Here is a 14,833-nt window from a genome sequence, read left to right as displayed (position 1 = left end):
ATTTACAGGGCAGAGATAGAAAGGTTACATGGAGGTATGCTTAGGTATTCTTGCTGTCTACAAAGAACAATAACACAGGTTTCTTCTTTATCTTTGGGTAGCTTGGATCCTGATATCCCTTATTTTTTTTTAATACTATGGGAATTAGACTTTGATTTAAAATTAGGATGTAAATTTATATACTTTTTTTATTGTTGACACAATATTTGCTTTATAGAGTTCTAAAGATTAAGCAGTTGATAACATTACAATAAGTGGGATATAGCACAGAGTGCCTGGTGTCTAGCTGAGAGGCAGAAAAGGTGACAAATCAGAGAAGATTTGACAGACTAGGATATGCCCAACTCTCAGAAGAAGAGAAAGAAAAGAGAAGCTACTTAAGGGGCAATGCAGAGAGAGGAGAGGAATTTTTACTAGGACAATAATAGAGAGACAGGTTACAGAGAGAACTCAAGTGAAGACGGAATGAGCCAGCAGATTAGAGCAGATTGCTGGAGATAGTTTGAAGTCAAGAGAAAGGCCAATTCAGAGGCGGAGAGAAAAGCCAGAATGAATGTTGGGAGAAGAGTTTAAGCCAGAACAGCGGAGTTGAACCAGCCAGTCCAGAGCTCAGAAAAAAACAAGAAAGGATGATCTTATTCAGCAGTAAATCTCAGAAGCTGAAAACATTCTAGGTGTAGGTTATATTGAAAGGAGGCTAGTAGCTTTCCAGGACTAGGCCTAGGTAGCAGATAGAGGCAAGAAACCTCCTCAGTGACAATTGCACCAGGAGAATAAAAGTCCATTTTACACTTAAGATTACATGACAAGGGAGTTTTATGAAAACAAATCATTCTTGTCTAATATCACATAAGCTCTGAGGACCACTGAGAATATAGCAAAAACATAAGTAATTCAGGGACAGTATACAGCTTCAGGCTGTATTTCGGTGTCCGCAAAATTTCAGATTTCTTGGGAGCAAATAGAAAATCTCTTTCAAAGTTAATGGTTATAAAACTGATAGAAAAACAATGGTATCCTTGGCTGAGAATTGTAGCTTAGTTTGCATCATCTACATAAAAGTCTTCGCCTAACAAATTGGTTTCTGACTCCTGTATAACTTTCAGAAATGACTGCATTCTCTTCTGTTTTTATCTGTTCTATTCCATTTTATTCCATTCCATTCTATCCTATTGTATTCTTCCTACACAAGAAGTAAAAACAATACCAATAAGCTTTATCAACGCTTCCATTTTAAAATTAGATTTCAATTATAAGTTTTTAATATTAATTTCAGTCAGTGAAGTGATGAGTACCCATTCCACAAACAAATGGAACTTCTTTTTTTATATACTGAAAACTCAAGCTATCAAGAGGCGTGCTGTTTAGCCCTGAAGGGCCATGGGCATTTTCAGGGCTGCTTTCCTATAAACCAGAAATTCTGTTTTCTTTTTTCGAAGTAAAAAGGAAGGCTTTGTTTTTGCAACACTGGTAGTTGCGCTTTTGTAATTCAAACGTTCATGCGATGCAGGATGCAGCGACCTAAAAGAGTAGAAGGTGGAGATTCGTGGCATAGCTTGTCATGTTTGCTGCCAGCTCTTAGGGCACAGGAGCTATTGAATCTATCACAATCCCTCAGCCATGGACATACTCGTGGAACAAGTAACTGTTATGACCCCGTTGTTTTCCAGGCCCTGTTTGAAATGCCAGGGACCCAGCAGCAAAGAGAAGAAATGATACCCCTCCTCTGGTGGATTTTTATGTGCTAGGACAGAACCTCTTAAATCCTGGGTCATGGTCTCATTATGGGTCCTGTAACTGAGTATGGAGGTGACCAAACTTTGGCAATGGTAAAGGGTTTCTTAATGCTCGGTGATCAAAAATTGGTTCAAAATCAAGCACATTATGGATCTGAAGTGCTTCCAGCACAACCCACCCATGGGGTATCATGTGACTTCTCTAAAGCCTTGGTTCTGAGCACTCCCAGGGTGCTATCTGCATTGTGCCACGCAACATGTATGAACTGAAACACTGCAGCTCAGGTCCAGGCTATGGAGCGTTATTAATTGTGGTGGGGTTTTTTTTTTGTTTTTTGTTTTTTACTGTAAATATTACATTTTCCGCTCTTATGGAGACATAATGGTTTAATTATGGAAAACAAAGATTTTGAATATTTTTATCCCACCATTTCTCAGCATCTCAGTATCAAATTAGAATGTCTTTGGATTATACTGTGTGAGAATATTTGACTTGAAGATTGCTTGTTTGAGTTACTGACTTGAGTTTTAATATATATATATATACCACTAAGTGAATTTTGGCTTGGGATTAGGATGGAATTTCCAACAATTTCTGAAAAAACCCTAACTAGTATTTCACCATTTTATATTATGTATTTGTGCAAAGCGATGTTCTCAACATTGACAGTTTCAAATAAAGATACTAATCAACTCTGAAAAAAAAAAAGAGGCATGCTGTTGAATTTTAGGAGATCTAAGTTAAATTGCTTCAATATCACTTATTTCAGTTTCATAATCAGCAAAGTTAGTAAAACAAAAAGTTTCCACATTCTTCCTCCTTTTTGTGATTAAAGGCATGTGGGATCTGAGAGTTGGAGAGAGTAGTAAAGGAATTAAGATTCTAGACAAATCTGAAAAGAGCATGGAATTTATTTGTCATTAAAATATCACCATGGGAAAGCTATGAAATATCTTCTTATTCAGAAACATTTGACCCTTAGATAACTGTCCAGTTATGTTCGTGTGATCATCTGATAAAACCGCTGTGCTGATTACATTGCCCGGGAAAACGCTTTGACGGAAGTGATTCCTAATTGGCAGGCTGCATCAGAACTGATGATGGAGATTGTATGGGAGGCCCCATCTTAGTAACTGCTCAAGTGTAGGGTCTCTCTAGCTAGGGCTGTCCATTGTGCGTGTAGAGTTTCTACAAGACATATTGGTTCCTGTGACACATGAGGCTTTGAAAGCACTTTATCCCTCAAACACATCTGCCATGGACCTCCTCTTTTGCATCCTGAATGGTCATCTGGGGTAGGCCACTCATGTGTTATCCCTAGAACTGCGCTGCTACAAGGACATCTACAGAAAAGCTCTGACTGATAATTCCTGGACAGAAAACCATGATTATCTTCCTGTGTCCTTTTGAGAAAAGACAGCCAAAGGGTCTTATAAGATTGAATGTTAAGTGGAATCAAAGATTATTCCTCAAGAGGCCCAATGGAATCAAATAGATACAATATGATATGAAAGACTAGAAAAAATTATTAAATTTCTAGTGCCAAAGAATACATATTTTACTTTAAAATTACAATAAATAAAATATTTGCTATTATTAAGAAAATAAAGAAGAAACATTTCCTTTCTTCCTTTCCTGGTTTCTGGCAATAGTTCTGAGTCACTTTAATTCCTGGGCCTGTGCTTATTTGAAAGAGCAGCTAAGCGGCTGTGCTTCTATAGCACAATGCCAGCAGATTTGGAGACTATCATAGCTGTGGCATGCAGGAATCAGCCACAGAAGCTTTTCTGAATGTTAGGCAACTCTCATATCTACAACAATCTTCCCTCTCACTCTTTGCTTTCACAAGTTGTCTCATTTTTCAGAAATCACACACTGAAACTAGCTTTTGAATAGCCTGTGTCAGTTTTTCTTCCTCTGAAGGCTTTCTTTTCCTCAGAGTTCATCTCAGAGTTATAGCCCTCCGAGTGTCAACTAGCTCAAAATATCCTGGGCAATCCTCAAGGGAACCAATTGGCTCGGAGGTGGCAGATAAGAATTGCATTTGATGTCTGTGTTTCATGCTCACTTCCAGGCTGGGGAACACAGCCTCTCACCTCTCTGCATGACCTACATTATCCTCCAAGAACTTTAGAACAGCGTAAGTGCTCAAGAAATGTGGCAGGGAATGAGAGGGCCTGTTGAGTGAAAAGAATGGGGCAGAAAGACAGAGAGGTATACAGAGTCACATTTGATTTCGGGACAGAATAAAGTTCCAAGAAAGTGGGCTCATCTATCAGGCTGTTCTCCAGAATGGAGACAAGGGAATCCTGAATATCCACCCTATCTTTTCCATGAACTTGACCTCGTTTCTCGGTAACAAGCTTCATCGAGCATTTCCCTCAGACTCCATAACGAAGACATAAAACTATAGTGGGAATGTCACTGTAACAAGTGAGGTATCCTTGAATGGAAAGCAATTCCCATTCATTGTTCATGTCCCAGACAGTATGAATTCTGATCCTGAATGTTTAGTCTAGGAAGCCAAACCAACAGAAACCACACATGGGATCTTAAACACTCTTGAAGATCATTTGGCGTTTGGTAAGTGGTTGAACTATTGAAGACAAGTGCATGAAGCGAGGATGTGCTGTAAGTGCGGCTTTGAAAACAGGAGCATGTGGACGGGGACTGGGTTGAGACGCACTGGGACAAGACAGCAATGCACAATTCTCTGCATCTCCACAGTTCTTCAGTCATTCTCTCAGATATAGAATGAACTCAAGATGCGAATAATAACTTAGCCAGCTGGGAATTAGGAGAGGTATTTTCTTATCTCCAAATGCAGTTATGAGCGATGTGGTTTAGTTTTACACATGGAGGATACAAGCATTCTTGGATCACAGTGTGAGGCTCTCCCCTCTTATCTGACTTGGGTTTTGACTATTATAATTATCGTCACATTTACTGAACGAAAAAAATTACGAATTTTTATAATTAAATGTGTTTTTAATTTACAGCTTTAATTTTAAAGGTCACGATTTTGTAAGTTCAGGGGCTGGTCCACAGTCTTTCTTCCTATCACACAAAAATCAGGTTTTGTTCTTTCAAACTGGTGAAAATTTACCTCCCGGGCTCATATTTGAACCCTTGGTCCAGAGCTGGCAATGCTGCTTGGAGGAGCGGAGAAACCTTTAGAGACAGAGCCTTGCTAGAGGAAGTAACTGACTGGGGCCAGCTTCTGAAAATCTGTAGCTTTGTCTCAACTCCAGCTCACTCCCTACTTTGTGTTTGTGGTTGAAGATACGACGTCTCAGCTGCCTGCTCTTGCGGCCATGCATCTCCACCGTGACTGACTCTTATCCTTTTGGAGCCATACACCAAAACAAACTCTTTGTCCCATAAGTTGCTTTCTGTCATGTTATTTTGCTACAGCAACAGAAATAAAACTAATACAAATGCTATTCCCAGCATTATTTTCAATTCCAGCAGTAGCTGGAATTGGTCAATGACTTAAGTACTGTGTGCTTTGTACGTATTGTTGCTCTTTGATTTCTCTGGCACCTCCGAATAGTAGTAATTCTCATGTCATAGATTAAGACTTTACTGAATGTCTTTAGTTAAGTTAAGTACTTTAAGTACATTCAGTTAAGTACTTTACTGAATGTTAACTCATAATAACAATGGTTGTGTCATTATGTTAGACAATGTAACACATGAGGCACTACACAAGTGCTAAACCATTTCCTCCTGAGACCATCTTATAAGGCAAATCACAATGAAGCTCCCACTAAGCTAATGAGAAAACTGAACTCGGAAAGATCAGATAACACACTTGATGCCACACCACACTGCATCTGTTTTCGCAGAAGAAAACAAAACAAAGAGAAACGAAAAACCAAAATTGAGTGACTTGTCTGTGATCACATGACAATCTAATTATTGAAAATTAGCATCTTATTTCTATTCTGGTGATCTTATTATTATTTACAACTGGTGGGAATAAAAATAGTCTCTTACTAAGAACAAAAGCAAATGTGAAGAGCCTCAGGAAAATTGAATTTAAGAACTTTGAAAAGCATCTGCTTTGATAGCCTGCTGGGTGGAATCTTTCAGAGGCCCTCTATGAAAGGCTCCTGTCCTGTTCCCTGTTTTCTCTCTCTTCTGATATCTATCATGTTTGCATTTCTGAATGAGGATTAAGACTCATAGCCAAGCTTTGGGCAGAATGCTGGGAATCTTATGAATAAAGTGGAAGATGAAAGACTTGGAGGGGACAGGAGCTCCACAAGGAGAGCAACAGAACCAAAAAATCTGGGCTGATTTCTGAGACTGATACTCCAACCAAGGATCATGCAAGGAAATAACATAGAACCCCTGCTCAGATATAGACCAAGTGGGTTCCCTAGGAAGGGGAACAGAGGCTGTCTCTGACATGAACTCAGTGGCTGACTCTTTGATCACCTCCCCCTGAGAGAGGAGCAGCCTTACCAGGCCACAGAGGAAGACAATGCAGACAGTCTTGATGAGACTGATAGGCTAGGGTCAGAGGGAAGGGGAGGAGGACCTCCCCTATCAGTAGATTTGGGGAGGAGCATGGGAGGAGATGAGGGAGGGAGGGCAGGATTGGGAGTGGATGAGGGAGGGGGATACAGCTGGGATATAAAGTAAATAAACTGTAATTAAAAAAATAAATTAAAAATAAAGAACTTTGAAAAGATGAAAATCTCCCTTACATCTTTTTTCTTGCATTTACCTTAATAGAACTCTGTCCTATAGGTGCCGGCAATGTCTGCCCTCAAAAATCAGCAACCTACATGTGGAGGTGGTGAAGCACTGATGTGAAGGAGGTAGCTTTGAGGGATGTACCTGTTAATCTCATACCTCTGGTGTCCCAGAATTTGGTCAAATGTCAAGTGTGCCTATGTTGTGTATGTTCATGAGGAAAGAGGCATGCCGGTCGATGGGCAAGCCATTTTTTTCACTATCAATAACCTCATGAGAAAAACTGGTCTTCGCAGATATAATAGCTGGTTGTGTGTTAATTTGGCTAGCTCACAGTATAGTCATTTCATCAACACGTTTTATTTTTATTTCCCCATGTTGAGGCAGGGGGCTCATGGATGCTGTAAGAGAAAAATTTACAATAGTTGGTTCTGTCCTTTCCATCAGATGGAGCCAGGGGATTGAACTCAGGCCTCCAGGCCTAGTGGCAGGAACCTTTACTCCCTGAATAATCAGAGTTTTTTTTTTTAAGTTTAAATTTTTATTTATTTTTTTATTTGTTACGATTTATTCACTTTGTATCCCAGCTGTAGCCCTCTCCCTCACACCCTCCCAATCCTGCCCTCCCTCCCTCTCTTCTTCCCATGGCCCTCCCCAGTCCACTGATAGGGGAGGTCCTCCTCCTCTCCTTCCATCTTACTGTAGCCTAACAGTTCTTGGAACTGGCTGCATGGCCTTCCTCTGCGACCTGGTAAGGATGCCCACCCCCCTCAGGGGGGAGGTGATCAGAGTTTTGATGTGGCTATTTTATAGTTGAAGTTAACATCTGCCATCAGTTGACCTTAGAAAAAGGCCATGTCTCTCATACTTGGCTATGCCTCCTTCATTTATCCCTTGGCTTCCCAGAGAAGAGCCTCTGGGGCTACAGACTGCAGATGAACATGACCCGTGGGTTTCAGACTCACCAGACCTAAGAATTCCATGGACTATGAAGGATTTATTTAAGTTAATCTCTGTAACTCCTCACCCATCTTTTGAGCTTCTTGTTATATTTCTCTGGAGAACTCTGTTCTGCACAAGTCTTGTCAAGAGTTCAATGTGCTTTAAGAATTCTGAACATATAGACACAGTTGAGATATGCTGGGGGAAAGCTCAGCTTAATAGATGTGACATTACATGTCTCCGTGCAGTCAAGGGCCCAGAGCAAATGGCCTTACTGCCTATGGGTCATAGGAGGCAGTTAGAGCAATCCAAGGCAAATCAGTACTGTGCTGTGCTAACTGTAAAACACAATCTCAAAGAGCCAGGAGTCCCTGTAGCAATAAAATGACAGCTGAGGGTACAGAGCAGGGACCCAGATTTCTAAGAATTAACCGTGTCAAAGATATCGTGGGAGTATCAGGAGATCCTCCCATCTAGCCAGTGCTGGCAGCTCCAGGCATCCTCGGTATAGAGAACTCTGACACACAAAAGCAACCACCCTTCTCTTTTAAAATCAGCTCTGGGATCTTATGTCAGTTCTTCCTGGGGGGACAGAGGCATATCTTAAATCTGATCTTTGTCGTGGAGAAATAAGTGCATCATCTCAAATTTCTCCTTGTTACCGTCTCTAAGATAAACACTTGCCCTAAATGATCACATGGGAAGCCAGCAAGAGAAGGTATGGGACAAGGCTCCTGATCTCACCTTAGCTTCTGAGGTGGGTTCCAAGAAGCACAGGCGATTCCCAAGTCCCTCGGCTGCCAGGCAGAACTTCCGTTGTTCCTTGTGAATATTTGCAATGCACTGGAGTACCACTTCATCCTCCTGCCAGGGGAAGAGAACATAGACTGTAAGGCATGGGGGCAGCCTCTTAATCATCTAGACTATGTAACGTTTACAAACAATTAAGTAAAGTGCATGTTTAAGTTTGGATATATTCCCAAGATATGATACTATGCTAAAAAAAGAATCCAATTGATATCCAAAACACTTCTGGTACTAAGTGTTGGATAAGAGATACTTAAGCTGATCATGGAATGAACATGTTCTATACATTTACACCACGTCCTTAACTTCTGACATGTATTGTGTACTTGAAGACATAACTTCAAGATGTGGGTGAATATAAAAATAAGTCAAAGCAAACTTTCCAAAAATGAAGGGTGCAGTAGGATGTGATTGAAGGGAAGAGAAAAATAAAGAAGCGATCAGAGTGGGGGCAAGATGAGGGAAGAGAAAGTTCATGTCAGGTTGTGGAAGAGTTCGCAAGTGGAGAGGGAATAAAAGAAGCACACATGCCAAAGATGACAAATTAAAGATGCTGAAGGCTGCAGAAAGTGAATTTTACACCCATAGAAAAAGGTTGAAAGAAGTCTGGAGGTCCAAGTGGGAAAGAGGAGTTGAAATCCAAGCAGAAGAACATATCTGAATTCTCAAGGAAGACATTCCCTTAAATAGCAGTCTCCAAAGCACCCCTCCTGAAATTCCAGAGATCTTGTGTTAATGGCACTCTTCTTGACAATGGTCCTGGAACAGAGGAATACCTCCATTGACAATAACATACACACTTGATGCACAACTCTCCCTCAGATTGGAACATTTTCCTTTCCCATCTTCCATCCCTTTTCTTCCATCTGGCAGTAACGGCTTTTATTCTTGACTTTGGATTTTGAACATCAGAAAGATTTTTCAGGTGCAGTTAAGTTAGAAGCCAGCAAAGAGCACAGCCCCCACCTTGTCATTAGCCCCTTTATCTTTTGACCCTGTTCTCATGTCACCTAAGTGTTCAGCCTGTCTTAGAGAGTTGGAAATATACATTGGATGAAAGTGAAAGTTTTTACCCTGTATCCATAAATGCAAGTTAATTGAAAAAAAAATAAATGAACATGCTCACTAGTAGCAGATGTCTACAGAGACATGTGATGGTGAGCTGAGATGGGTGAAGGTCTGTAGAGAAGTGTGGTGATGACGTGAGATAGGCGAGGGGCTATGGAGAAGTGTGGTGGTGACCTCAGATGGCTGGGGGTCCATGCTGTGAACAGTCACAAGCTGCAGGTGCATGCAGAGGACACTTGGGGCAAGAAAAGAGTGCTGCATTTATATTGCATCACCGAAGTGTTACTGTCTGTCTGTTATCAAATCGAGTCTCTCATCAATTTGGGACACTGCACCGTGAAGCCAGACTTCACGGTCTTCATTTTAACCAAGTGGAAACAAAAACACTCTAGAATATCACTGCTATTTAAATATGGGCTCAGTGAAATCTCTAGAGAGAATGAAAATTTCCCCCAGGTGGCTTTTCGCTCTAAACTGCATATAAACCAGAAGCAGTGTGATCCTTCTGAAGGACACTGGCAGCCTGGAAATGGACTTAGTTGTCAAAATGACTAAGAGGTTACTTGCATTGGGCAGCAGGGGTCATAGAAGTTAAACGGTCTGTAATGTAGAAGATGGTCTTCCAAGTGCCTAATGCTTTCATGAAAAATGCTAATTGCAGCCCACACTGAATAAGCAGTTAACCATCTCCTCTCTACACACATTTCAGTGCTATAAAACAAGCAACACCCAGTTAGGCACTTGAAAAAATAGGAATATGGCTATAGACCAGGTTTTCCATAAACCAGTAAAACTAGACAAATCTCCTCTTTTAGTCTGGGTCTTCAAGTGTCTCTCAAGACCCCATTTTCCCGTCTTTTCTATCCCAGTGTATATAAACCATCATAGTTTGGTCTTGCTCTGACTGACTTAAAGGCCTATTAGACCTTCTGATTTTTTTCCCCATCCTACACACATGTCAACACATTTTAATAACACAAGCAGCAAAGATAATAATAGATTAAATAAAGCCACCCCAAATAACCATTTGACTGAATAATCAGTTGCTAAGAAGCAGCCCTACACCAGAACATGCTCAGGTGGGCAGTCTCTACAATCCCTGTCCCTGTACACACATAGGTGGGCAGTATGGACAGCATGCAGATGAGTATGGGACTCTCAGCCACAGCCACGCTTCACCCTTTCCTATTCTGTCCAGAGCCATATGCTCACTGCTGACCTAGCTGTAGACACCAGCTGCCATGGCTTCCTGCACCTACTTTTTAATCCATGCAGCAACTATTAACTCTACAAACTTTGCAAAGACAGACATCTGGAACCACAAAGTGTGCTTGATGCTCAAAGTTCACGCTGAAGTCCATTTTTTTAAAATTTTTTATTAATTACACTTTATTCATTTTGTATCCCCCCATAAGCCCCTCCCTCCTCCCCTCCCGATCCCACCCTCCCTCCCCTTTCTGCATGCATGCCACTCCCCAAGTCCGCTGATAGGGGAGGTTCTCCTCTCCTTTCTGATCTTAGTCTATCAGTTCTCATCAAAATTGGCTGCATTGTCCTCTACCATGGCCTGGTAAGGCTGCTCCCCCCTCAGGGGGAGGTGATCAAAGAGCAGGCCAATCAGATTATGTCAGAGGCAGTCCCTCTTCCCATTACTATGTAACCCACTGCTGAAGTCCATTTTGAGTACTGGCATGAGTCACTTTTTTAACTAATAGAATTCAGACCACAAAGTCTTTCCAGTTGCCAGCCTTTTAAAATTATCCAACCCCTATACTAATCTGCACTCTCTCCTCTCTAATTTGTCCCTCTCTCTTTCTCACAGTGCTCTAGCCCACAGCCAGGTGCTGGCCAAGGTTACCATGTATAAAGGAGCCCCCTTATTTGGAACGGGCATATCTTTTGTACATCTTTCACGTGCTCCAGAAGCTTGCATTCTTCTCACACACCCCAGTGCCAAATTTTGACCACTACTTTACTACTCATGTGCAAAATCCCTTCCATTTGGGGGAACAGGGCTGCCACCCTCTAAACCCTCTTTGGCAACCTGGGGGCATCCTGGTTATGTCTTCCATCATTTATTTGGCTTTTAATGACAGTCAGAAAACCCAATAAAGTTATTTGTATGAGTTATTGACCACCTTCCAACGACAAAGCACTCTGCTAAGGCTACTCTGAATATACAAAGTTTTATGAGGCAAGATCCATTAATGCTGCAATAATGGAATTGAGGGTGAAAGGCCAGCATGTGGAATTTTTCTTCTTCACTTGAACTGTCATCCCAAGTAACTTTAAGGTTTGTATGCCTAATAAGTCTGAAGTGACATGGGGACCTAATTATTTCTACTCTGCTTTAATGAGATATAATCACGAACTTTTCTGACTGCAATTGAGAATGATCCATTTCTAAAACCCAAAGACAGATTTTTCCACTCTGAGAACCCAATTTTCTCTCCTTTTGCTCATTTGTTTCTTTTTTGCATTTTTTTTCTCTTCCTTTCAAGTTTTGCTCAACTTTATCAAGATTGTCAGTGTCTAGAAAGTACCCTTAGCCAGTTATTTTCTCTGCCTCAGGAGAGAGATTTTTTCAGAGATAAAATAACTCGTATTATGGCAGCACAAATTTATAGGATTTCATAGTAACATGATTTCACTGGAACAAAACTGTAAACTTTTCTTCTTCAGATGAGGGGCAAAAATAAAAACAGTTGTCACAATTGTCCTCTGTCCTAAGAAGGGCTGTATAGCATCTGACCAGCTTTTGGCTTCAAGATCTTTCTGCTAGCTCCCCAGCTATGTGACCCTTACCTGGGTAAAAGTAAAAAAGGAATTTTACTCTCTTTTTCTCTCTGTCTTTTACACACACACACTACCACTACCAACGTCAAAATAACAGGAAGTAACACCAACTGGTTATCAATATCTCTCAACATCAATGGCATTAACTCCCCAATAAAAAGACATGGGCTAACAGAATGGATATGAAAACAGGACCCATCTTTCTGTTGCATACAAGAAACACACCTCATCAATAAAGACAGAAATTACCTTAGAGTAAAGGACTGGAAAAATGTTTTCCAATTAAATGGACCCAAGAAGCAAGCTGGAGTAGACATTCCAATATCTAATAAAATAAACTTTCAACCAAAATTACTCAAAAGAGATATACACTTAATACTCATCAAAGAAAAAATTCCACCAAGACAATTTCTCAATTCTGAATATCTATGCCCCAAAAGCAAGAGCATCCTCATTCATAAAAACCACATTAATAAAGCTTAAATCACACATTGAACTCCAAATGGGAGACTTCAACACCCCACTCACTCTCTCTAATAGACAGATCATCAAGGCAGAAACTAAATGGGGAAATAAAGAAACTGACAGAGGTCATGGATCAAACAAAGCTAACAGATATCCACAGACCATTTCACTCAAACACAAGAGAATATGCCTTTTTCTCAGTGCCTCATTGGACCTTCTCCAAAATTGACTATATACTCATTCACAAAGCAAGCCTCAACAGATAGAAGAAGATTGAGCTAACCCCCTGTATCTTATCAGACCACTATGGATTAAAGCTGGAATTCAGAAACAACAAAACCCTACAATCTAGGGAAACGGAACAACTCCCTTGTCAATGACCACTGGGTCAGGGAAGAAATAAAGAAATAAATTAAGGACTTTCTAGTGAAATGAAAGCAAAGCATTCCCAAATTTATGGGACACAATGAAAACAGTGATAAAAGTGTATAGCACTAAGCACCTTCATAAAGAAATTAGAGAGATCCCATACTAGAAACTTAGAAGCACACCTAAACACTCTAGAACAGAAGGAAGCTAACACACCAAAGAGGAGTAGATGACAGGAAATAATCAAACTCAGGGCTGAAATCAACAAATTGGAATCACAGAGAAAGATACAAAGAATCAATGAAACCAACAGCTGAAAGGCAGATGGAGAGTATCCAAGTTAACAAAAATCAGAAACAAAAAGGGAGACATAACAAAATAAATGAGAAAATCTAAAAAATCATTAGGTCTTACTTTGAAAGCCTGTATTCCAAAAACTTGGAAAATTAACAAAAAAAAAAAATGGATGGTTTTCTGGATAGATCACACTTACCAAAGCTAAATCTAGATCAGCTAAACAGTTTAAACAGACCTATAACATCTAAGGAAATAGAATCAGTCATCAAAAGTCTCTCACCCAAAAAAAAAAGCCCAGGGCCAGATGGTTTTAGCACAGAATTCTACCAGATGTACAAAGAAGAGCTAATACCAATACTCTTTAAACTATTCCACAAAATAGAAACTGAATGAACATTGCTAACTCATTCTACAAAGCCATAGTCACACTAATAACTAAACCACACAAAGATTCAACAAAGAGAGAGAATTTCAGACAAATCTCCCTTATGAACATTGATGCAAAAATACTCAGTAAGATACTTGTAAACAGAATTCAAGAATGCGTCAATCACATCATCCACCATGGTCAAGGAGACTTCATCCCAGGGATGCAGGGATGATCCGACATATGAAAATCAACTAGTGTAAGCTACCATATAAACAACCTTAAAGGAAAGAATCACATGATCAGCTCGTTAGATGCAGAAAAAGCTAGTGACAAAATCCAACAACCTTCATGATGAGAATCTGCAATATATCAGGGATACAAGCCTCATATCTAAACATAATAAAGGCTATATACAGCAAGCCGATTGCTACATCAAATTAAATGGAGAGAAACTCAAAGCAATCCCACTAAAAACAGGGACAAGAGAAGGCTGCCCACTTTCTCCATATCTCTTCAACACAGTACTTGAAGTTCTAGCTAGAGCAACAAGACAACAAAAGAGATCAAGGTGATACAAATTGGGAAAGAAGAAGTCAAAGTATCACTATTTGCAGGATATATGACAGTGTGCATAAGTGACCCCAAAAATTCCACCAGAGAATTACTATAACTGATAAACAGCTTTAGCAAAGTGGCTGGATATAAGGTTAATTCAATAAAATTACTAGCCCTCCTGTACACAAATGACAAATGGGCTGAGAAAGAAATTATGGAAACTACACCCTTCACAATAGCCACAAATAATATAAAGTATCTTGGTGTAACTCTAACAAGCAAGTGAAAAACCTGTATGACAAGAACTTCAAGTCTCCAAAGAAAAGAACTGAAGGAGATATCAGAAGATGGAAAGCTGTCCCATGCTTGTAGATTCTACTGGTTTAACATAGTAAAATGGTCATCTTACCAAAAGCAATCTACAGATTCACTGAAATCCTGAGACTGATACTCCAACCAAGGACCATGCATGGAGATAACCTAGGACCCCTGCAAAAATGGAGCCCATGGCAGTTCAGTGTCCAAGTGGGTTCCATAGTAATAGGAACAGGGACTGTCTCTGACATGAACTGATTGGCCTGCTCTTTGATTACCTCCCCCTAAGGGGGGAGGAACCTTACCAGGCCACAGAAGGAGACAAGGCAGCCACTCCTGTTGAGACCTAATTGACTAGGATAAGAAAGAAAGAAAGAAAGAAAGAAAGAAAGAAAGAAAGAAAGAAAG

At 40.3% G+C, this 14,833-nt stretch overlaps 1 protein-coding gene across 1 annotated transcript in view; it reads right to left on the bottom strand.

The window, feature by feature from the left end:
- Positions 1–14,833, bottom strand: part of Ryr3 (ryanodine receptor 3) — a 530,745-nt gene that overhangs the window by 355,192 nt on the left and 160,720 nt on the right. The window contains exon 2 of the mRNA XM_055599056.1: positions 8,128–8,247. Coding sequence (XP_055455031.1) covers positions 8,128–8,247 — 120 coding nt within the window. The remainder of the gene's footprint in view (positions 1–8,127; positions 8,248–14,833) is intronic.

Source organism: Psammomys obesus, unplaced genomic scaffold, assembly GCF_907164565.1.
Source record: "Psammomys obesus unplaced genomic scaffold, mPsaObe1.curated_primary_1811, whole genome shotgun sequence".
NCBI classification, from domain to species: domain Eukaryota; kingdom Metazoa; phylum Chordata; class Mammalia; order Rodentia; family Muridae; genus Psammomys; species Psammomys obesus.
This window is presented reverse-complemented; position numbering and strand designations above follow the sequence as displayed.